The sequence below is a fragment of the Chamaea fasciata genome, unplaced genomic scaffold (genome assembly GCF_029207755.1).
Source record: "Chamaea fasciata isolate MVZ Bird 193981 ecotype frontalis unplaced genomic scaffold, bChaFas1.0.hap1 SCAF_4, whole genome shotgun sequence".
Classification (NCBI taxonomy): domain Eukaryota; kingdom Metazoa; phylum Chordata; class Aves; order Passeriformes; family Sylviidae; genus Chamaea; species Chamaea fasciata.
The window spans coordinates 81,607,604-81,633,961 of record NW_027094089.1 but is presented as its reverse complement, the minus strand read 5'-3'; the positions used below and the strand labels follow the sequence as shown (position 1 = coordinate 81,633,961).

The 26,358-nt window shown below is 38.1% G+C and overlaps 1 protein-coding gene across 1 annotated transcript; it reads right to left on the bottom strand.

The window, feature by feature from the left end:
• Positions 1–306: 306 nt before the first annotated feature.
• On the bottom strand, positions 307–26,358 carry LOC136288715 (transmembrane 9 superfamily member 2-like). The gene is made up of 17 exons (XM_066182201.1): positions 26,183–26,358; positions 25,742–25,809; positions 24,343–24,436; positions 22,630–22,757; positions 22,283–22,412; positions 21,202–21,329; positions 19,927–20,038; positions 17,709–17,788; positions 16,701–16,809; positions 13,665–13,797; positions 12,477–12,596; positions 12,245–12,302; positions 9,783–9,942; positions 8,986–9,137; positions 8,759–8,870; positions 8,173–8,344; positions 307–938 (listed from the first exon to the last, which is right to left on the bottom strand). The coding sequence occupies exons 1-17, from the start codon at positions 26,297–26,299 to the stop codon at positions 871–873; spliced, it is 1,941 nt and encodes a 646-aa protein (XP_066038298.1). The 5' UTR covers positions 26,300–26,358; the 3' UTR covers positions 307–870.

The following is a 26,358-nucleotide window of genomic DNA, read 5'->3' as shown; positions in this document are numbered from 1 at the left end:
ATATGTTTCAGATGGCTACAAGAAGAAAAAGAGGGTTAATCTTCGATAGAAAGTTATGTTTTGCCCGGCAAAAAATATTTTGAGGTAAGCTGGGGAAAGCAGAGATGACGCACAGGTCCAGAAGGCCCTGCCCATCCTACTGCCACGGATTCAGATGATCCACCAGTCCTTGCACAACCCACAGCCAAAGCCACAATCAAACTGCTTATAAACAATGTCAAACTCAAAGACAATCAAGTGATCAAACTAATATGACCTGTGTCCAAGTAGTGAAGATTTAATTAACAAAAAAGGAAAGACATCAGCTGGAGTTGTGCAGTTTTATTTGAACAAAACCCAGTGTCGATATTTTTAATAAAGTCTACATTACACTAAATGCATGTACATTTGTAAGAAGATAACCCAGTTGTAAAGAAGGTGCAGGATAATATGTACAATCATAATTAAGTTAAAAAAATTCACATTTTACATAGATTTACTTGACAGTCCCAGGCTTCCATGGTATACAAATGGTAACCAAAAGAGGTAACAAAAAAACCCAAACCCTAGTCACAAGGAAATTCAGCTGGAGGACTGCATAATGCACTCAATTTTTCAAATAAACTAGAATCCTTATTTGTCCTAAATCAGATTCTGGATATAACTTCGGAATTACTATAATTAATATGTTCATGAGTATACTGATGTAAACATTTTTGTTTATATCAAAATGGAAATGGTGCCATTTTCTTCAATAAAAATCTGTATTTTATGTTGTGGTCTGGTCTTCCACTTTTACAAATTAGAATAATTACACAGGATGTTTCTCAATACATGGTAAAAATTATCAAACAGCAAGGGAGATATGTTCAAAAAACACTTTGAAGCTTTTCAGTCCACCTTCACAACACTGTAAATCTTACTTACAAACCAGAAGCAGGCAAAAAATCCAATAGTCCCTGAAATGACAAAGTAAAAATGATTAGTTTATGTTCCTGTTTGCCCTGAGAGAGAAATTTAACAAGCACTTCCCAAGCAGGACAGAATGTAACATTGTAACCCGGCAAACTACCCAGAAAAACAGTACTTCTTGAATTTAACAACGCATCCATCCTCAGGCTAGGTTATTGACTTAGATCAAAGGTGACTTTTAGGGACCAGGCCACTTCACATACATTTAAGCCACCGATGACTGTGTTGGCACCACCATGAGCAGGGACACAAGCACCAGTTCACAAACTGACTTTTATACATGCCCAGCCAGACCCTACCCGGTTTTTTGTTAGGTCTACAATACTTCACTGCTACCTATGAATTACAACACATAACTACGCCTTGGAAAAATTCTCTAGTCCCAGTTTTATTTTCATCGTGCTGTATTAATACTTGAGAATAGAAATTTCCTCTTCTGTGCATCCCGTTCCTTCCTTTTGGCAAAGGAATGCTCTGAGTGCTACAGCAGCTGGTAGCAAGCAGCAAGTGACAGCAGCAGTGACAAACCAAAACACTGAATGAGATTAGTATATATCAATTTCCTATTTTTAAACCGATGAAAAAATTTGAGTTTTCACTGACAGTCACTAGTATTGGGCAACTGCAAAGACACTGTCCGTCACATTTATTCTTAACTTACTTCAAGAACTTCATATGCAAGGAGACAGAGTCCCAGTCAATTAATTTAGTCTTCAGCCTCCAAAGAAAGCAATGCACTGCTCCTCACACTTTTACCTAGTTGTAAACTGCCACAGAGATGTTAACGCTTAACAGATAAAAAAAGGGAAGACCTCAATTGCACTGAATTCCCTCTCAAAGACACAGATACATGCCAGCCCTGGGACAGCCCTTCTCAGTTCCACTGCAGGCACTCAAAAGATCACGCACTCAGCTCCTCCAGCTTTATATTATCCTTTTCTGTCTTTACAGCCCACATTTACATCAGGTCCAGTATCTTTCACTATTGTGACTGACTTAATAACCAGAAGATTCCTTATTAGGCATTTGGATTTTTTACATGAGTTACATTTCTGTCTTTCAGACTAGACATTTCCCATGCAAGCAACCCATCTTGGGATGCTTATTATCTGCATGCCAATTCTTACATTCCTCATGCTCCCATGTATATTTTCAGTTAAATACTATTATTTTACGCCACAGATTACCCCTTCCTTCCATGTTTGCAGTTGTTATTCTCTGACACAGTAGGAGACAGCAGATTTATGGCTGTTGATAGGAGATCAGACACCAACCACACAAGGGATGCAATTCCTTTGTAGGCTTGACGTCACTAAGTCTTTGCAGTTCGTGGTCATATCTCACTCCTTCCTGCTGTGTCAAATACTCCAATACTAGCATTGTTACTCTAAGCCTTACTCTCGCTTAGTTTTGTCCTAATAATGGTTCTCAGCCTCTGCTCCCTGGTTGTTTTTATAAAATAGCCCACTCCGAGCCTTTTATGGCTTTGAAAGCAGTTCCTTCCAAATGTTTAACAGATTAGATACCTTAAAAATTTATCTGCTGTTCTAGAACAAAAGTGTACTATCATAAAAAAAATGTAAAACTATCCTAACAATGACAGCTAGCATAGTTTTCTGAGCATGCCACAACTTAATATGGGAACACACTCCATATCCACATTTTTTCCTCCGATCCTTTCTGGTCTGAATCTTTCTAATACATCCGTTTTCTATAAAACATTGCCTTAGTCATACCAGAACTCGAAGATTTCACACTGTGAACAAGCATTTTATCTATAAACAGATTTTCACAGGTTTCAGTAACACTGATTTTCATCTCCACCTCCTAAAAAAAGAAGTCTGTTTAGCAAATCAAAAAGCAAGTACACCCTGCTCATTTTTCAAACTTCATCAAAAATTTTGCCAGTGTACTGGAAGCAGAGTAAGACACTTTTTAAGTGGTAACGTTTGTCAGGTACCAGCTTTGAATCATGAACTCAGGAGAGAAAGGGAACACTCATCACCAAAATACAGCCCTAGGTAGCCAGAACTTCAGAACCTTCCCTGGCGAGCACAGATTTCTTCTGCTGCCACCTCTACATTAGTAACTGGGGCTTACCACCACTGTAATTTTCTCTTCCTTCCCATGAGCAAATATATCCTACTAACTCTGTATGTGGATACCTCTAAGGACCAGAAACATCAAAAACAGACCACCAAACTAAAGACCCCACCATCTGTCAAAGGGACCTCTCGCAAACAGCCACGTGATGATCTAAGATCAGAATGGTTTAAAGGTGCTAGCACAAACTAGGTTGAAAACTGGTTTTAGTGCTTCTATTTTTTCTTTTTTTAATAACATTGGCCAAACAGACTAGAAGCTTCTAAAGGCTCAGGCCAACAGAGTTGTGTTGACATTGCAACCAGTATTACAGGACAGAAACTAATATAAAGTAAGAAAATATTATTTATAAGGCTCCCTCGAACAGTTGCTTTACCTATAAGATTGCTTATGTTAGTGCAAAAAAAAGTGCAATTTCTGCCTTTATTTTAAAGAACATGAACCACAGCACAGTGCCTGGTCCCACTAAAATTCAGTGTGTTTTCTATCTCAGCCTTTGGGGTGCTTGAGATTCCATGAACACTATAAGGCCCACAAAAGGTGAAGCAGTAAAAAAGCTGCTGATTGCCTACATAGGAATAAATATGCCAGTCAGAGGGATCTGCACATGAGTAGCAGTTGGGGAAGAAAAACAGCTCTGAACTAGCATGGCTTGTTTGAAAATTGTTGCCAGAATGTCTTCCACATTTTCTGTGTTTTAGCCCATTTCACAGATTGGTCACTTGCTCCAGATTTGAGCACATTGTACTGGACTGTACTTCCTACGGGATCTTTAGGCTGGTGCTGATTAGCATACAGGTTCTCAGATTCTCCTTTTAACTCCTTTGACTAAAGCCAATCTTAAAACAGATAACTGCACACTCCGTTTCCTACACCTGTACCTCTATCCAGTAAAATTGCTATTATTAGTGGCATTCGTTAAAATCCAACCTTGCCATCTCACATTGCATGGCTTGAAATGTATTTTCTTGAAGAGCATAGGTAGCACTTCAATATTGAGCATTTTTCTAAGCTCACCTTGGACCAAAATTAAAATCACCCCTTATTAAAATGAGCCTCTCATTGGAAAAGGAGAAGTATTTAGGTAAGACCACACCAGGATGTTGCTTTTATTTGTCTCTTTCAAAACACATTCAAACTGAAACCCAAGTTTTGAAGCAATATCAACGAGAAGCACACCGCTGCAGCTCAGGCTTCTCTGACAGATAGCAATGAACACAACATGACAGAGAACAGATACCCAAAGGTAGTTTTGGTAAAGCTGTTAAAAAATTCTAGCACTATGTACTTAAACAAAACAAAACTACCAGCAAAACCCACCACCTCAACAAAAAAGACCCTAACAAAGCAACAAACAAACAAAAGCCCTTGGAAAATAACCTACAACCCCAAACAAATAAATAAAATACTCCAGTAGTTGAAGGCGTTGAAACCATTACGTTTATTTTCTGACTGGTCTAGACTCCTTTACATTTTAAGGTTTTTATAACTTTCACATGCACATCTCCACCAAATGACCCAGCACCAAGCCTAACACAAATTCCTACAAAGAGCCTGTATAATCTTTTTGTTTGGTTTAATCCAATATAGCAAATGAGTTTCTTGGCTAGTGTTTACCTAATCCTAACCACTCACCAACTTAAACTGAATGAAAAAGCACCTGTACGGTCTGCATTGAAGAACTCACTGTTGTGGGATATATCTTGACTTCCCCTAAGGAGGTGACCTGCATATTTTAAGATTCTTTTTAAATAATCCTTACTAGCCTAGGAAAGTGATGCCATCTCCCTGCACAGCAGCTCACTGCATGTCATTGATAATTTTAGGGAAGTACAGGTAAAAGATCTTTTGCAGGAGCTGTTTAAAACTCACAAACTCAGATGTGAAGATGACTCAAGACACTTCTTTAGCCAAGAAGCAAGATATGTCCAAAAATCCTTTCATATTTAGTGGGGAGACACTGACACCTCCATTGTTTTTTGATGATCTTGTCCTCAGCTCTATATTTTGCTGAATAGTCTAGTCTGCAATATAAATACTACCACTTTCTGACACACAGAAACAAGAAGTTATACACAAAGCCGGCAGTGAAGTGAGTAAAGGACAGTTATTAGTAAAGCAGGTTAAATTCAAAATTAGAAACAAGGATTATTGCACAGAATAATGTCAAAATACATTAAGCAGACTCTTCTGCTCCACTCATCTCTTCTAGCTTTTTTGTTTAATGAAGAAAAAAGAATTCAGAGCACGAGCAGATTGTAAGAAAGCAAATAGAAAGGCACTCTGCACTTGGCTGATACTTCTCATGTACCTTAAAAGCTCTCTGTATCATACTGGTTTCAATCACTGCACAGTGGTGGGTGCTTCAGAATCTCAGATTCTAAACACAATCTACCCAGAAGATCAAAACTCAATTTTGAAAATGGCATTAACTCACAAGTGAAAATGATGTTCAAAAATAGAGGTCACTGTAAAGAAACAAGCTTTGACTATGTTCAGCATTTTTTTGCCTCCACGAATAAAATACATGTAATCATGCAGCTATCCCCATCCAAACACACTTGTTATTTCTTGAAAGATTAGCTGCACTTTGTACATTAAAATCAAATTGTCTGGTTTGGGTGTGCACACCATCAGATTTTACAGGTCAGATTATATTAGTGTCGGTGCTGCCATATAAGCATTCCGTTCCTATTTATTTATTCATTACGATCCCTTTAGTAATGCCCTGGGTAATGCAACGTGCTGCCACGGAGGAGGTATTAACACTGCCCTTCATATTTCTGTCAGAGTTGCTGAGACCTACTAGCCAAGAATAGAGAAAACCAAAATACCTAGTGCTAACTTAAGTTGAACAGATCAAGGTCCCATTTTCGGTACGCTATTAATGCAAACAGTGAGCAAAATTACATTAGCAAACCCCATCGCCTCCAGAAACTGATGGACTGAACCTTTATTTTCTAAAACAGTGGCTGCTAAGGAATATTTTACAAAACAAAGCAATGCTAGGTGTCTCCTGTTTGTGCCATTTGTCCAGAACAGCTTACACTTCAGGCCCAAAAATCTATCACCTACATAAATACGGAAAAGAAAATTGTCACAGCATTTTGCATTAGCAAGAATTTATTATGCACTCCATGTATCTGTTGTACCCATTAGCTTTCTAGTGACTAGCTGTTCTATTAAATGTACAAGAAAAAGGAGGACCATGCAGTGGCTTTCCTCATGAGCTACAGACACAGCATAGGGAGCACCATTGTTCATTTTTCCCAAAAAAGAAGGACGATGCTGCAAAAATAACAGCAGCACAGTTTGTTACTGTACTTCAGGGGCCTCACTAGCCCCCATATCAAGAACTCCTGAATCAGCATATCTGAAGCTTTTAACACCATTTCAGCAGCTGCCAAGACAATTTCAATTATCATTTTATATATGAAAGAGACATTTTTAATTCTACCAATTTGCACATTATAAGTGATAACAAAATTGGCAGGATGGCAACTAACCTATGCTAAAACCCAGACACATATTAACATATTGCTTTAGTATAAAAGTCATTAAAATATTTTACACTACCATTTTTGGGGTTTTTTAAACATACATACTATAGGAGACATTTGGAGCTTGTCTGTTTCACCATGATTTAAGCAGAGGTTTAACTGGCCATGTGCAGATTTCCCTGTTTGCCTTCTAACAATTACAAAAAAAAAAGGAAAAAATTAAATCCTCCTTGGTTTTTATCCCTGCTTCTTTTTAGAACTTTTATTGTCCTTCTTAGAAAAGACACATTTCTAAAGAACAAAAACCAGCAATAAGTGACAGTTACTGTTATTTAATATCATTTCTGCAGTATAACTGCTTTGTTCAAACACCTGCAGGAATTTTCTTCAGGTTTTTATGAACAGTGATTTTTTTGCTTTGTGTCAACTAGTAGTAGAAAAAACAAGGATGAAAGAGGTCCTTCTCACTGCTACACTGACAAAAATGAAGTCTGATGCTAAGACTTACTTTCATTACCTTTTTTAGCCACTCTTTTTCAACTGCATTTAACTGCACTTAACTAAAAGATGAGTTCCACAAAGTGAACACAAAGTAATCACAGCAGCTTTCAACAAATAGGCAGAAGCTGTTAAAAAGTAGCAATAAAAACTACCATGCCATGCAGAGAGAAATCCTCTATTACAAATCTTTGGAGTGACTATCACAGATGTTTTTATGAACAGCCCATCATATATGAACAAGCATTTTCTCTAGTTCTGTCATTGCAGTATTTCATGAAGCCAAGCAGTGACGCCTACAAGATCTGACTTCATGTGTGAAATCTACATATACAACAGCAGCACTATGATGAACACCAAAATAAAACACTCGTGGCTATTTTTCAAGGCCAGCACCCTCCGAAGAGCTTCCTACTTCACTAACACATGGTAAATTTGGCACAGATTTCTCATCAAATCAGCCTCGAAATGATTGTTTCAGTCAAGTGATTATGAACATTAAAATAATCCTGCAGACGGCAGTTGGTCTGCATGAGCTACATCAGGAAAGCCAGACAACTAACACTGGAGAGCCATATTTAAAATCTGTTCCTCCAGTCAAGGTACATTTCCATCTTTATGAAGAGGTTTCTTGAGCAGGTAAGACAACCCTAACAGCACTAAAACTCTATCTTGCCAATATTCACTTTTCCCCCAGCACCAGCCTCCTTCACTTGCTCATAGTGAAAGCTGAAAATGCCTTTTATGCTCCATACACAGAGCAAAATTCTCTCTTAACTACAAAACTTCTAGAACCAATTATGAAATCCAGAATCAAGTTAATACTCAATATCAAAGTGAACAAGAACAGGCCTTTGAAAATATATTAGTTTGAACTCACTGCTAATATAACATTCAAAAAAGGAAAATTAATTCTACCATAAATAGATGTAATTTCAAGTTAGGAAGAAAATGTAAAAAATACCTTACTGTGCTGTGTGGTGTCACAAATCATGTAAGTTACACTGCCTAAAGAGCCATAAATTGCATGTAATATTTCATTTAATCTAAATTTCACCCTATGATTTTCATTTCAAAACAGAGCCCTCTATATTAATTTTAGTTTGAACATTGTACTTACCTGTGAAAAGGAAAAAAATCAAGACCATGATCATTGTGTAACCAAAGTATAAAATGGTGCTGGCAGTTCCTGTTATCTGGAGTTTGGAGAAGAAGTAATGGACTGCATAGATAAAGAGATAAACTGCTGTAAAGCTGCTGGTCAAGAACGACCTCCACCACCAGTGATAGTCCTGAAAGAAACAATAAATCACTCACTAAGAATCACCATGTAGGAAATGGAATATAGATAAGATGGTGAAAAAATAACATTGTCTTATGAAACACATCTAAATCTGTAAAATTTAGTTCAGAAAAATTCCAACATGGCACGTAGACACTTTCTTCCTTCAAAGTCAGCTGTACTGTGTCCACTAGGAAGATCAAATTACTCTACAATCAAAGCTGTTTGTTTTTGCTTATCTGTTGCCAGCAGTGGAATTTGAAGCAAAAGGCACATTTCAGAAGAGTGGATAAGGCAGGCATGGCAAGGCTGAAAATGCAATCAGTTCAGTGTCCAGCACTTCACAGAGTACGAGAATACCTCACCTGAATGTCTAACATCCTCCAGACACAAGTCATATCTACATCACAATTTTAACTTTTACCTCTGCACACAGATGGAAGTAGCACAGCAAAACTGTAGCTTCCGAACACGTAATTAGGAGAATTATAAAAACTAGGAACAGGAATCCAAACATGTAATACATCTGATGAGACCTAAAATTAAAAACAAATAAAAACATATTTGCTTTGGGATGTTCAAACTCACTGTGTGTATTATCAAACCTGTGTAACTAGAGGGGGAAAAAAAAAAAAAAAAAGTGATACTCACCAAATGCTATTCAGAATGAAAAAAAGTTGAATAAAAATACAGCCAAAGGGTAAGATGCCACCCATGATGATACCAGGCAATGGCTTTGTGAAAAATGACTGCTCTGGGATTTGGCGAGGAATCTGGTTTGTACGCACTGGATGTTCAATAGGCTGCAGAAAAGAATAACAGAAATAAAATATTAATTATTACATCATAAATAAAATTACTTTTCTCTAGTATTAGCATATAAATATTTGATAAACATAACTATATTTTCATTCATACGCCTTCACAAATTATCAAACAAAAAAACCTACAAACTTCATGTCCAGCATTAGGAAAAATCACATTCCAGCTATGAGCCAGTAAGCAAGGCAGAATACGAAGGAAATAAATCTGTTCAGTCTTTAATTAAAAACAAAATAAAATTTTAAAAAATCCAGTAACAGCACCTCTTTCTTAGCTGTCTGGCATTACTTCAAACTAGTGAAATACAAAATTGAAGCCTCTCTGAAGCACTACCTCAAAACTCAGCAATACTACCAAGGTATTGCAGAAGCACAAGAAGCAAGTAAGAGCTCCAAGAACATTATTAAAATCTGATTTTAGTGAATGAACAGAAAAAAAACCTGTCTGGTGTGACATTACAAATATACACTCTGTTTCAATACCAAGGCAGTAAAATATTGTTTTACAATCATGGGATCACAGGTGTTTCTATCCAACCAGATCCTGTCTAGAACTCTTGCTCAGAGATTCAACGGCTCAATTACAGAGGACAGGTGTACTTCAAATCTGTATTCAAAGGGTCCTACCTTTTCTTTGAAGCCAAAATAGGCACCAACAAAGGTTAGTGGGACTGAAATTCCAAACCACATAGCAAGGATAGCAACCAAAGTGCCAAAAGGGATGGCAGCTGAGGAGCCTTTCACCCACAGAATGAGATTCATAATGAAGAAATCAGCAAAGACAATCCTGAAAAATAAAATCAGAAAATAAAAAAAAAAATATTCAAGAAAAAATAAATATCACTTAGTATTACAAAATGTAAATCATTTAAAATAAATGTAGCTTCTTTCAAATTTCCAATTTCCCAACAGTCTTAGTTCCTTTTACCACTGGTGCAGCTCAAGTAAAAATGTCTGCACCACCCACTGCTTGTAATGTAGATACCTATGGTAAAGCCATTATTTAATAAAGACTCTGTACATAACACCAAAAAGTAACAGGAACATCCCACTGAAAAAAAAATCTATACAAAGAATAGAAAAATACAGAATAAATTTAAAAACTCCTTACCTGAACCTTTTTTCCTATTAAAATCATAAATATTTCCTTTATTTATGTCCTTTATAAATAGTAAATTACTTCTGAATAAATACAGTGACAGTAAAATCTCCAATTTAGGAAGCCCCAGGGACTCTTACAACAGACCTAATGTGCTGCTGCAGTTTGTGTCACAAAGGGAAGGGGGGACTAAAGAGGGCTCTGCTCTACAACAGAAATATTTGTCTAAACATGGAGTTACACATATTAAGTAGCCCGTGCTTCTGGAGAATTTAAATAAAGACTGCATGAGTTATGATTTGCGTCCAGACTGCTTTTCTCTCCCCCGTTAAACACACCTGCCTCATTGTCTAAACATCCTGGACAAAAACTAGAAAACAACTCAGAGATGAGATCAAGGTGTTGCTGAATCAATGAGGTGAAGATTTCAAACATCCCATTCTGAAAACAAAGCAGAACATTCATTCTGCAAAGGAGCCCCATGTAAAAGAAGCCTGTGTTAATTGCCATTAATCCTGGATTCAAAGATACACCAAAGAAAATTCAGCCTCAGAAAGGGTCCTGCAAAGTGCACAGCTGTCTGGGTTTTGTTAAAAAAGTGTTCCTGAGACAGAATTTAAGCTGCCCTGAAGCAAACATGCATCCTTTCACCGTATTCATTTTAAAAAGGAAGGAGGAAGGATTAGAGCAATAGACAGGCTCCTCTTTTCCTAGAAGAAGCCTGACACTGACACTTGCCAAAACTGTTTGGGGGAACAGACTTGCTCAATAAGCACACCCAAGCGACCCCTGGTGTAAGCATCCTGTACAAAAAATAAATATCAAATCCATTTTAGAAGTCTCTCTAATCTTTATCATCTACCTAGGCTCGTAACACAGACCTCACTTACCCCCTCCACGGTTAAAAAAATATTGCAAATACAAACTCCCATTAGTCTACTGAGATTAAAAAGGCCTTGGGCAGTTTATGATATAATGCAAATTCACTGAACTAGCACAGTGTAATCAGGTTATCTGTTCATATTCTACCAGGCCCAGTTATTTTACTTCCTCTGTGAAACTCAATTTATTTGGGAGTTTAACTGATCAGCATGGTATTCTTCCCATCAATACGTATTTTCTTCTCTCCTGATAACATCTAATGACAGCAGGGAGACTGAAGCACACGTTCTGTTCAGAAGTAAGATTTCCCACGGAAATACTACACTTGGTTGTTATCAAGTACATTACCTTTCATTTGATGAAATTCTGCTTTACTTCAAGCCAAGTCATGTTTTACTCATTCTGAGGTTTTGGGAGGGAAGAAATACCTTAAGAAATTTATAATCTTTTCTTCTACTTTTGCCAAGGATGCCTGCCAAGGGATAACTTCATGTACTCAAAGTTGCAACCAAGAAACACAGAAGACTTGCAGAAGAAAGTAGTTTCTGCTCCCTGTCCCCACTAACTCTCACAAAAGGTCCTAAGAGCTATGAGAAAACAAAAGGTTGAAGTGCTACTGCCCATCCCAAGCAGGACAGCATTGGCCACACTGTTTAGTATGATACCCACTACGGCCACATCCCAAACTGGACCACCTACATTTATGTAAGAAGATTATAACCAGAATCACCTGGAACGTACTGAGTACTGCAGTACCAAACTGGAATTACCCCAGCACTGTGCCCAATGTTCTGGTGCAGTGAGTCCCAAAGGCTGCGACACAACCTAGCAAGAGAGTTGCCCTGCTCCTCCTACCCCTACAACTGACAACAAAACAAGAAGACAAGAACCTCACTGTGTTCTAGACTACCAGATTCCAGCTCCTCAGAATTCACTTCTCTTTATATTCACAGAGAGGCAATGCACAAAAGGAACAGCAGCTTGGGACTACCATAAACAAAACCACACAGAAAAGCATCACAACAATTGGCTTTTCCCCAGCACCTATCCACTTCAGATTTGTCTATACTTAAGGATAAAGGAAAGAATGAGGGGAAACAATACTAACCCCGGGCAGAGCAGAGCTGTAAGCAAGACATTGGTCTTCCACTTCTCACCTCTGAACGCTGAGGAGAAAAAGTAAAAACAATTTCAGGGCCAAGATTTTTTCCAACTGTTTTGCAGAATGGCAGCAAGAAGGAGATATGCCGTGTGAGACACCAACTCCAGCTGGAGGTTTATGTTCAGCCCAGCAATTCTGAATTTAACATGTGTCACATTAAATAAATGCATATACTTACTCTTGTACATTCTAGCAGACACATAACCAGCTGGAGTTCCCAGTAAGACCCACAACACAACTGCACAGGTCATCAGAGCTCCACGGTTGGCAGGAGAAAGGAAACCAAGGCAAGCTAAGACTAAAGAAACAGAAAGATTCAGTTTTTTGTGGATACACGTCAAAACATCCCTATAACACAGATCTCTGTGAAGGTTTATCCCTTTCACTACCACATATTTAAATGAAGGCTGAGTGCATAAGCTCTGCTACAACCCCATCACATGAACATACCCTTAATGGCACTGTTTCATTCAAAAGCATTATTTCCACCTCATCTCTTAAGTAGAAGATTTCTCATAGCCAAAAGGCTGAAAAATAAAATGCCACCATCCATCAAAAGCATTTTCTCTTGCCACAAATTTTTCTATACTACTACACTGCACAGGAAACTATCACTACTGCCAAGCAAGATACAGAGTTGTGATCAGCACTGAAAGACAAGCCTATCAAGAAAATTCTAGTAATTCTTACAGTATCATGCAATAAATAGAAAAAAACAGCTCCCCGATGAAAGACCAAGATCTGAATTAAACCTGGAGAATCAAATTTGAAAGATTCTTCTTTTGTACTAAGTGTCAGTGTACTTTCCAATTCTGTACAGTAAGAAAAGGAATGCTCACAAACTTCACAGATAACCAATAATAAAATACCATCTCGTGACAGGTTACGTAATCACATGCATATATATCTATTTATGGTAGGCTCTCATTACCTCAACTTCGTGTCAGTACTATTCTACTGGTGTGCACTCTTGCTTATGTTTCTGTATGGCTGCAGGCTCATGTCAAACACATTGGACAGAAAGGGTTCCCAGAACATCTTTGAACTTGCATTACTGGACCCTTGGATAATTTGCACCATGCAAAACTGTGCTTTTTAAAAAGAAACTTGTAAGAAGGAAGTTTGATTTCTGAATTCATGAAGAATCTGCATTAGCCCAAATATTACAATGTTTTCAATGACAATGCTTACAACAGCATTACTGAAGCTACCTAATTACTGTTAGGAAATTGCATTAATATTTTATGTTACTAAAGGAAGGACTTCATTTCCAAAAGAAGGCTTCTATCATTTGTTTAATAATATTTCATCTTTCCTATTACTTTCTTAATTAGTACAAACACATCACCTTAATAAAGTTACTTACATAAAGTAATAAATGTCATAATGAAAATTTGGGTTCCTTGGCCCAAAAAGACAGACAGTAACATTCCCTTCCTTGGAGGTCTAAACACATCTCCATGAACTAGCTTCCAGCCAAATTCCTCTTGGGCATCTTCCTGTATAAAATCAACAATGTCTTTAGCAGCGATACATAATGCAGTAGTGAATTAACACAAACAAGATGCAAACTACATATTTAAAGTTTGATTAGCTTCCAGTTAAGATCCAAAGCCAGACTAATTGCATCTGATTCATCACTCATTGATTTTATAACCCCCTAATGGTTCAGTGAAAAAGGCAAGATTTATCAAGGAAATTCTCATCTCCTAAAGCAAGAAAAAGCAAATGTAATTAGTCAAACCATAGAATATAATTCTAAACTTAAACTAAAACAAAGCACTCAGCTTAGCTTTAACTTCAATCTAGTTCATGCACTTATCTTTTTCTGTTTCTATTTCAAAGCCCATTGGTCTCAATGACAATACTGGAAAAGAATGAAACCGCCTTTGTACTCCAGAAGGAAGTTTGCTCCCTGGAATCATGAGGGACAAGTACCAACACTGCCCCACTGCCAGGGGTGAACGGATGGAAGGATGGAATGGGGAGGGGGAAACCTCAGTCCAGTGGCTCTAAGGAACCACTGCTGAAGAACAAAACTTTCCAATAAAGTCATTTAAAACAGACACCTCCCCTCACAAAAAAACAACCAAACAACAAAACTAACGCACACAACCACAGATAACCAATCCCACAAGAAGACCCTCTACTCCTCTAGAGTTAAAAGCCACAGGTTCCATTCAATGTAGGAATACTGAATTCAGATCAAAGGACTGCCTACCCCTAGAATTAAAGCTTGCCAAAAACAGGGTAAGAAAGAAAGCAGACCACACTGGTGAATGATATAGAGTACCTTTAATTGCAAAAAATGATGGAACTTTTCTTTTTCTGGAATATTGTCTTTGCCTTCCCCACACTGATACCTCTGCTTGCTAGAAATTATTCTCAGAAAGCTGATACATGAATACAAAAACTGAAAACTATTAAACACAAGATAACCCTGATTAAAATACAAAACCACACCCTATACCTGATAGAAAACAATACCAGATATCCAGGTATAATTCCAACACATCAATGTTCTTCCAGCAAAGAAAGATTTGTTTGGTCAAAAAAGCATAAATACGAAACTTCCTGTAAGTCTGAACTTGAACTAATGTGATAATGATGAGAAAATTTTTGAGGTAAGACAGAAGAAAGGCTTTTCCCAGGTAATTGTAAGTAAGGAGTGAAAGAGTTGCAAAGATTACCACCTGAAGCAAATCTGTTTCAAAAATGGTGACCACTAAGTAGGAACAAATGCTTAGCACTTCACATCCTGACAGAACATAGAAAGTGTTTCAAAAAATTCAGCAGCTTTTCATATTGCTAACCTTTAACATACAACATAATGGTAGGAACAGTATAACTAAACCAAGTAGTAATCTGTATTTTAGAGTTTCAAAAAATATTAGAGCCAAATTGCTCTAAACTTTTCAAAGGTGCAGTAATCCACATCTTACCATTAATTTAGCTTAGTTCTCAAAACATTCTAGCAAAGATTAAAGTCCGCGACATTCAAGTAGACATTATCAAAGAGATTTTAGAAAAAAAAAGGAAAAAGAAAAAAGAAGAAAAAAGAGTTTTACCTCTCACTGGTGAAAACATATAGACATGAGCTCTCTTCAGTTCAGGAATCCTCTCTTAGTCCTAAGACCCTAAAAGTAATCTAATGATTTCTAAACACTTTAGTAATGAATGTCTCACTAAATCCACATCACACTAAAAGCCAGCTAGCATCAGTTGAAACATTAAATGCACATTCTAAGACCACAGTCACTGGCTGGTGCATCAACCTCTTTTGAAGCACAATCAGCAGCATCCTCTAAATGTGAGATACTAATTTCCTTCCCTGCATCTTCTTCAGCCCAGGTCCTCTTTTGCACAATTATTTCACACCTTTTTAAATAAGCTCCTTGAACTGCAACAGATCTTCAAGTCCCTCACACCTTGCAAGAAAATAAAAAACTGTGGCTTTCTGAAAGTCACACCTATCCCTGCTGTTATTCATAAAAACTCATCAAGCTTCTGCAAGTCTTGCTCTTTATGACATTAGAAATGATCAACTAATAAAGACAACACAGTATAAAGCATTGAACAAAATTTAATTGAGAGATCAAACAGAAGCTTCACAAAAACTACCAGTTAAAGGATGTGAGAAAAATCACTCCACTTTAAATCACTGTCTAGATTTATATTAACAAAAGATATTCAATATTAAAACCACAAAGAAGAACAGAAGTATTTTCAGATGTTTTAGTTTCAATATGAAACATTTTTGTGCATTTTGAAGTAGTTCTTTAACCAGATGGACAGCAACAAGAGTGAAAATTCAAACTTTTGTTGCATCTGACATTACTTCTCATCTCTGAGGCCACTTTTACCAATGAGAAAAAGGCTGAGTAAAAGTTATTCTCAGTCTACTGGTCAAGTCTTTTCAACTCACAATCAGTTATATTCTCATCCACACCAGGAACCTGCTGCTTTCCCATTTTAAGGAGTACAGATCTCAAAAGAACTCACAACATGTTCAGTCGGATCCTAACAGGCTTCAGTCATCTCACTAATTTAAACTAGACTCATTTTAACACAGCTATTACCACGGAAACTGTATTTACAAATAAAATAAAATATCATTTACAGACACACCAAGTAGTTCTAACACAGCTGTGTTGCACGTGAACTGCAATATTATAACCTCCTAAATAAACAAAGTTTAGTTGTTTAGTTTCCAGACACAGGTAACATCAATTTGTATCAGCCTATGTTATTCAGATTATCTCCAATAATTTTTAACCCTCAGAGATATTAGCAAGTATAAAACTCACCACAGCTATACATCTCTCTAGACTGTACTCAAAATTAACAGACATCACCACGGACAGAAAAATGTGCTTATGTAAAAGCTGTAAATTTTACTCACAGAAGAGTCGACCTGGTTGTATCTTGCAATATCTTTATGAAGAGTCCTCAGAATGATCATAGCCACCATGCCAGATAAGAAGAGAACAATTACGAGGGAATTCATGATACTGTGGATAAAGAAAAAGTCAAAACTTTGAATCCACTTTTTCAGGTTTCAGGACATGCACTAGTTCATACTACATGTACAGCTTAAATCCGAGGAAAAGCCTTAGAAATTCCAACCTTTCAGTATTTTCTCATCCAGAGAGGATAAAGGTACACAACTTAGAAGTCTGTTAGACTTCTTAGGAGACAGAAACAGTATTTCATGATACCTTGCTAATTCTGATGGCATCAAATATTGCTTTTCTATATTTTCCTCCTTATATTGCTCAGAAGTAATTTCCATGGTGAAACAGTTACAGTTCTTAAAGCAGACTGTCAAGTAGGTTTTGTATCTATCACTCAATGAAATTGATACTGTGCCATTTAATATTTTGTAGAGAACAATTTATTTGGATTAGCCTTTTCAGGATTTACATTGCAAAACATTAACCCTTGAACACAAATTATATACTTACTTAATACCATTCCCATGCTACCAAGAGAAATAAAGTAAGCAAGAGCTTTTCACATAATCTTTTACTCACAAAGAAAGACCTTTTTACTGTAAGCAGCTGCTGAGTACAAAACAGGCACTATACATATGTACTTCTGACATGGCAGTCAAAGCCTGACAGTAACAATAAGAACGCTGCAGAGCTGCAATGACTCAAAATTTCTCCATAATGGGGATGATAAAGTAAAACAATGGAAGCTGCTTACCTTTTGGATACTGATGATGCATTCCTTTCATAAAATGCAGTAAGACAATTGATCCCAGGAGACGAAAACTTACTTCACATATGAAAGCAAAAAGTTTTCTTGACTGAAAACCTAAAGACTTTGTTCTATCTCCCTAGAAGTACAACTAAGAAATCTTCATGCTCCCCGACAAGGTTACTCACTGAATCAATGCAAATCTTACCTAAACCACTGGATGTTCGTATGTGGCATGGACTCCAAAATGTAGTCCCACCTGGAAGCCCACTTAATACTATTCTTTTCCTATAAGGAAATGAAATGGTAATTAACAGAAGCAAATACAAGTTTGTTGTGGTCTCTGAAAGGGGATAAGCATACCACACCCCTTCCCCAAACCTTCCAGTCAGCAATTATTTCTAACCTTGGTATCAACTCTGGATGTAAGACCTCTCTTGCATTAATTCATCTCTAGAGACTCTAAAAGAGTATCTTTTCATTGAAATGTCCTATCCACATCTTCTACCTTTAAGTTGGGCTTCACTAAGCCTCATCTTCCCATGATTTGGGATGCAGCTGCCTGCAGATTCCAACTGCTGAAAAAAAATCATGCCAACACTCCAAGGTTCTCCCAGTGAAGCACACTGATTTTGAAACTTCAACTTTGTCAAACACACTCCAGAGAAAATTTCTGGGGGAAACTAGAAATAAGTTTTTCTCATCACCTTTAATGCATTTAGCACAGGCTTCTTAAATCTCTGCCACAGTGCTGGCTGATACAGACTATTTTCCACTCTGATGTCTGGTTGACAACTTTCACTTCCAGATATTCCTGTGGTGGACCTTCATGTGTACAACTGAGGACTCTTTCTGACCCACAAGCCTTGTCCTCCCCAGCTGCTCTCTTTGGATGCACACATAAGTTGCCCCGCTACCAATTTCTATCCCCTTACTGGCACGAAGTTCTGCTGAATTTCTTAATTTACTCACAAGGTGCTAAGTTTGCACAGCTGAGTACCAAATTGCTCTCATGCTTACATTTTTGTACACTTGTGTACTAAACATTAGAGCTATGATTTTCACACAGTGCTAAATACCTTGTCCATTTCAGTTAATGAAAGCAGACACCATAACTTTCTCATCAGAAGTCAGCTGCCATATTAGAAAAGACCATAAAACAGTTATATATTTTACTGCTTTATGTAGTCAGGCTTACTGAAACAGATGTTTTCCTATCTAAAAACACTTCTCACTGACAAAACCTCCCCTTCTGAAGTTATTTTGAAACTACTAATAAAAACTAAAACGCGTGAGGTATTATTTCAAATCAAGGCTCAAATCAAGGACGACAGAGAGAATAAGCAGTTTTGAAGTGCCATCTGCTGGAAGTATCCAGACCCACTGGATGTGAGCTTTACCTGCCCCACGACAAGGAGAAAGAGTGTAGGTACCCAAATACCTCACCCTTTGCATGAGTAACCAAAGCTCCCACTGAAGTTCTCAATCACAATTTACCTTCAGATTTAAACAGAAATGTTAATGAAAGAAGGCTCATTCATGTAGGAAAGTCAGAGTCAAAAGAGGATTGGGTGTCTCAATGGAAAAGTAACAGGCCACCAAGCCTTGCACCTCAAGGTCGCTGGTTCAAATAAAATTCAATTTGGCAGGATGAAAGCTGCTGCCATATCACAGCTGCTTCACTGTCTGTACAAAACGAGCTGGTGGTCTCAAGCCAAACCCTCTAAGATTGGTGTCTTACATCAGAAAAACAACCATGCCTTCAGGACAGACTGGAATAGAGGTACCAAGATTTGAAATGCCTTGAATCAAATTACTGTCATACCCACAGGAGGTTCACTTTCCATGCTGGGGTAAAGACCCATTTACCAAAAAGCAATTTCCTCCTAAGTCATTACAGGCTAAATAAAGTATTAGTGTATTAGTAAACATTAGAGTATTAATTCTAAAAAATAAATTATCACCTACTCAAGATAAAAGCCAGGGAACAAAATAAAAAGCACACAAAATGAGACAAATCCTGCAACCTCATGAGATAAAGCTCTACAGTCAACATTTAACAAAGAAATGTTAAAAAGATAAACAAAGAAAAGATAAACTGCTCTTCAACATAAGACTCTCAGTACTCTGAAATCTGAAAGCAGAGTTTACCTCAAGGAAGACAATTCTTCCAGTTATTCAATCTACTCATTTTCTATTAGTAATAGAAGACAGGGGAGAAAAAGGTCTTCATTTATATTTTCATAGTGTCACTTAAATTACAGGAAGAAAAAACTTATTTAAGATTTTCAGAAAAATACTTCTCAAGACCATCCTTATGGAATTTACACTGCTGTAATCCCGTTACGGCTATTAGCAAGTTATCCAATTGCTTGGAATTCATTCCTCTGGAGAATTAGGATTCATGTAACAGATTTAATACTTACTTCAAATGTCACAGAGTAAGTGTAAACCAAATTCAGTTTATTCGTGAATTCTCCAGGAATCTCCATAGGTGGACCTTCACAGCTTAAGTTGTTCTCATCTGTATGCTTGTAGCTAACAGAGAAAAGAAGTTAAATAAAATTTTTAAAACCTTTAATTTTCTTTCTGAAAATTTAGCATTGTGCTCCAACCACAAATACTCCCCATCAGGAGTGCTTCAAGGTTGAAGCAAAGCACCTGGTCAGAAAATGACAACATTAAGGTTATGTGCAACCTGACTGCCTCTTGTAGTCTGCAGTGCCAGGGAAAAGGCAATTTATCATTTTTTAGTCATTCAGGATGTTACTGATAAACCATTAATGAAAAATGAATACAACTGGTAGGATCTTCCCAGCGGCCATGGAAGGAATGAACTTGCATGGCAAGTATAATTGCATAATTCGCTAAAAACATACTGTACCTTTGCAAGAGAAAACCCAGGTACAACCAAGTCACGTTGTACCACACGTCTGTATGACTTCAGGAACTACAGGAGTGTAATTTATTAACTTACTTAACTTCTACAGAAAAGAGAGAAAAGTTTAGCTAGTAAAAAAGACCTACTTTGAAGTTTTATAACTGGACTGCGTTTTTCAAATATAGATAAATATGAACTGTGTATGAACAGATTGACTAGAGGCCAAAGTAGTTGCTTCAGTTTTCTTCTGACCTCTGAGTTGTTGCACCTCCACCCTGGTCAACACAAAACTTAAGAAGCTACTGTTTGAGAAAATCAGTTAGTCTTCTTAGGAAATTAGTTGCTGTCATCTGGAGCTCTGAATACCAATGTTAACATGGTATTTCACCTATACCTCTGTATCCAAACTTACACAGGAAAAAGTACACCTGTACATTCATCCAAAGTACATTTGGGAGACAGGTAACAGATCTGACATGTGGAAGGATGTTCCTCATGTGTATCTGAAAACATGCACACCCAGATACAAATCAACCAAAACATGAAAAAGGCTCCGTTGTTTGGGTCAGGTTCTAAAAGCCTGCATAAGCAGCTTTTCCATCACAAGGGACTTTGGGGAACACTTTAAAAGCAAAGTTAAATAGCATTTACAGCTGTGGAACTGTCCTTGTAAATAGTACAAGACATAAACCAGCATACCAAAAGCTTTACCAGAAGTCAGAATAACAAGTTCCTCAGAATTTATTAACACCAACATCTCTAAGGAACTGTTCTCTCTGGAACTGCTGTTAGGACTCCTGCTGCTTTAATGCACAATTACCTCTGTGGTCTCAGTCTTGCCATCACCAGTCTTGCACCAGGCCAGTTTTCATCCTTCCCGCTGTGGTACATGATTGTTATGTCAACGTGGTTGAAGAGGTAGAAAGTGTTCTTCTTGTTAAACTCTGACTACAAAACATGATCAGGAGACTGAGCAACTCCTCCAACAGGAGAGGGCGCAAGAAGTCAAGAACTTTAAAATGAGACTGGTGTATATGCGTGAAGGAGCAACAAAGGGAAACACTTCAACATTAACGTAAGTGTATAAAAGATCACTTTCATGAGTCTAGGGAGCCTGAGGAGTAACTGAGTTGGAAGGTGATTGCAGGCAGAGTAAACTGAACATGCATGATAAATGCAACACTTCAAAGAAGCATCAGACTTGCTCTATACAAATGAATAGACTGCACTGCACGAAAGCAGTGGTAGAGCAGAGTCAAGGGAAGCTCTCTCCTCACCAAGAGGAGTGTTGTCTCTCACCCAGGAGGGATAAAACTCTATCACTATTGTCTGTAATTGTACTAGCTCACAATGGAACTCTCAGGATGACTGACATTTCCAACTATCAACATAATTTTCCCTATCACAACTATGTTTGTTATCCTTCAGCCATCTGGGAAAACCCTGACACATTTAACTTATAAACTGTGCTAGACATAACTTTTGCAACTAGAACACAGAGTTCATTTCCAGGACTTCACTAGAAAGCTTCTATCTGATACTGATAAAAGAACGTCTTGCACATGAACACAACATAAACAAAGAATGAACAGTTACTAGGATGGATACACATGAAATTTGTGAACAAAACCTCGATTTTCTAAGGCTTTTAAATACTCACGTCAGCATTTTATAGTTTTATAAAACATATATTGATCAAAGACCTGTATGAACATTTTATTTGGACAACTGTGTAAGTGAGACACTGCACACACTAGCAGCACTCAGGTCTGTCAGTGCCCACAGTATGAACATTAAGCATGTTTACAAACATATCTGCTCTTCCTCAAAAAAAGAAAGCTTAAAAGTAAAACCACAAATGAAACCACCCTATACTAACAAAAAAAAGTTCCACCACTTACATTTATAACACAAGCATCCTTAACTCTACCATCTGGAGTAACAAAACATCCTATTGGAAATCCTGGATTACAGTATTTCTGTCCATCTTCCACATCATAACACCACGTTACAGGCATGTTATCGATAATCCTAGACAGAAATCATCAAAGAACACGCCTCAGAAAGGGATGCACCTCACTTCACAGTGACATTTCACATTCATGTAGTGCACACACTTTTCAGTAGTGCCTACGAGATGCACAGTAGAGAGACAACTATCACACACAAGAAAGCAAGCACTTTAAACATAGATAACAGATGTCCAAAAGCAGAAAATAAACCCAACCTCAAGCACGTCTAGGCTCACCAGTGATGCTGATAATTCAATTGCATTCCTTTCTTCAAAAAAGCCAGTTTGGTTTTATCAGCACTGTTTCCTGGGTCATATGATCTTGTACATACCTTCTTGCAAGTTTCTTGCTTTTTAAAAGTGAACTGTTAAGAAAAAAGCACACACAAAAAAGTCACTTCAATTTTGCTTCAAAGATCTTCCAGCATTTTGGGTTTTTTTTTCAGGTGAAGTAGGGAGAGTTTTTAGCTACTTTACCAACTTACTCTAAGTTTCTAAAGGATAAACCCAGAGGACTGAAAATTGAGAAGTACCAGAAAAGCTATCACTTTTTCTTTTACCAGTTTGGGTTATTTTGATAATTTCATCATCTGCCAAAACAGACTTTCACTACACCCGTCTTGAATGTTTCATGTTAGCTTTAGCTGGCATTTCCCCATGACGACTAAGTTAGACAAGGCTGCCAAAAGCACAAGTTGCACAACATCTAAGCTTCAAGCACAGACATCACCCAACACAAACACACTCACACTTACATCTTCAACTTCTAACCCAGTTAATATTTACCTGTTAGTGAGCTTAAAACACAACTGAAAATTCTATTATCAAGGCACAAATACTAACCAGGAACAGCATTTTCTAATTATCGTAGTGTGCAGCCATTTCAAGCAATTGTTACAACACTTAGTCTATTCAATATGTATCCAGTCCAAATGACCCATCATGCTACATACTTAAAAGCTTCTTGTGACCACTAGTCATAAGACTTAAAATTACATTAGCTCAGAGAATCAAGGAGATTTCTAATAGCAATTCATATAAGGGAAGGGACATTGCCTGCTTAACAGACTAATGCAAAGATGTGATCAGGTCCCTTTTGACTGAGCAGCAGCAGACCCAGAAACTGCTGCCCCTTTTCCTCACAGGGATTTGGATTATCTAGCAACCATCACACACACAGAGCACAGTTTTCAGCTTCACTGGCAAATCCAAGTCTGGAAATTGCATTTGAACACCATACAGCTCTCAAACACCAAGAGCCACTGCTTGGCCACAACTCCTCCACTGCTAATAACTGTCCCAAGTTGATGGCACAGCTTTTTAGATATGCTGCTCCTGGTCATTGCTAATGCAGGGCATGATACAGAAAAATACCACATACCCAATCTGCAAAATATGTCCGTACAATTATTTTACAGAAGGTTCCAACAGATATGCATCAACACTGAAAAATCTGGTTTCAGACAACAGATGATAAGCATGTACAAGCAGAGAAAACCTGCAAGTGAGCCATAACCTAATTTCCCCTTCCCACTCTGGAAGTTTCCCAGTACTAGAACCAAGTATACAAAACAGTTCCTGAACTATCACTTTATACTCTCCACTGTTATATTTAATAAACAAATTATTTCAGATCATCTAACACACCTTACATCGAGCTAATAAACAACTACCTAAGATATAGTTTCTGGACTTCTCTCCCATAGAGCAACAGGCAAGAAGGGTGATCACTGGCTCAGTTTCCTAACTGTAATTAAGCAACCTAAGATGCCTTTGGGCTGGGAGAAATTTTATTGGGTTTTATTACATAAACTCCACAGTGCTTATATTAAAAAATATAAACAAAAGTAATCATCCAGTCATCAAATCTTCACCTATGTCTATGGATTACAGCCATCAGAACGACGGCTATCGAATTTAAACTGGATCAATTTCAAGGGATAAAATAACCTTATATGGAGACGATGCTATTCTCTCCCCAAACAGCACTTGTCCAAGATTTTCTGATGGTCTTTTCTCTTCCTTATCTTGACAGAAGTCAAAACTGGAAAAAAGTAGCAAAGGTTCTCTTTTATTTTTAATTGACGTATAACTGTAAATAGCAGCCTAAAATAAACTCTTAAATTATGTCCTTAACATGGTAATTTTGATGATTTATTTTACAGTTCAGCACTGGTAGTAAAAAATCTGAGAGCATTTGCAAAGAAAGCTGGCATCTATTTGAATACCAATTTCAACAGCTGTTGAAAACTTAACAATTTCAACAATTTAATGTCAATTTCAATACATATTCCAGCATATCTTTAACAAAATGCAAGATGCTTAGTCCACCCACCCTTTTCAAATAGCAATTTAAACAAAAAGTATAATGTTTCATTTTGTGGCAAAATGTGCTACAGACTTTTCATTTCTCTTGCAAGAAGTTCCTGAAAAACTACACCCCTTTCTTAAAAGAAAATTTACAAATAGCATTTAACATGAAACACATTTCAAAGAAGGAAAGTGCTTTTAATAATTCAGTGCCACACCATTCACCAATTCTTTTCAACTATATACAGCCTGAAACCGCTGAATACAGGACAATGTAACCACTCTGGCTTTTCACTAAACACAGGTAGCACAGGTTATGTTAAAAACCCCTAACAAGAGAAAAACCCCATACTTATCTTTGGTACATAAATACTTTTCCTTAATCAATGGTCCTAAATTCACTGGCTTCCATAAAGTTTAATGGAAATAGAGAAGGGAAGATTTTTCAGCAGGTCTCTGGTCTTGCTTCTACTGCTGCACTGCCCAAGGAAAGAACTAAAATGCCTGCACATTTTCTTTTCTGAGTACAACAGCAAGACTGCAAATCATACTGTTTATCACTGCTTTGTAGGCCTATAAATATCTGCAAAAGCAGATAGACATTTTCATATAAAAGAATCAAAATTAAACAAAAACAAAACCAACAAACCAAGAATTAGCTTCAGAACTTTGGCAAAAAAACCAGAAAGTTAACAGTGACTGGTGTCCAAGTTTCTTTCAATTACCAGGAAAAAAAAGGACCTCGAAGCATTTGATGTCCTAGATTTGCCTAACAGAAAGAACTTCCAAATATGTCAATACTACATCTTGTACTCAGCTCAAAAGAATGCACCCATAAGAAACCCTGCAGCCCTTTTACCAATAACAAAGGTCAGGTGGCACAGGTGTGGCCTTCATCCTTCCCACCCTCTTGTTCTTCATTCCTGCCACTGAGTACTGGATTGATTCTTCCACCCCTACAGCCAAAATTCTGACACCCTTACGGTAACAGAAAAGCGCTTTTCCAAACACTTCTGGAAACCTGCTGGCATGTACTTACGCATCATATTCGTATGGCAGAACTGATTCAACAGAGTCCAGCCTGTTCACGAAGAGCTCAATTAGTGACTGAAACAGGAAAGGAGGAGAAAAAGAATGAAAACACGGACTTTCAGAAAGAAGCGTGTGGGGGGTACAAAATGCGTGGGTAACCAGCAAACGCTGCTGCCCCATGGCGGAGTCACCCTCGGCTGCTGACAGGCCACGGCCGCACCAGGAACAAGGAGCTCAGGGTCCTCCCAGCGCCGGCTGGAAAGTTCAGCGGGAAAAGACAATACCGGCTGGCGGTGCCTGTCTTCCCGGAGCAAAGCCTGCCGCCCGCGGGAAGACGCCCGGGAGCACCGGGATCAGGAATACTCCGCGGAACACCCGGGAACACGGAGCCCCGGCGGGGCAGAGCGAGGGGACGGCCCGCGCCGGGCCCGCCCGCGCCGGCTCTCACCTTGCAGCTCTCCGTCTCCTCGCCCTCCTCACAGAAGCTGACGGGCGCCAACCCGGGCAGGTAGAAGGCGGCGCCGAGAGGCGCCACCAGCAAGAGCGCGGCAGCCAGCAGCCTCATTGCGCAGCCTGGACGGGCGAAGGCAGCATGAGGCGCAGGGCAGCCCCAGCGCCCCGGGC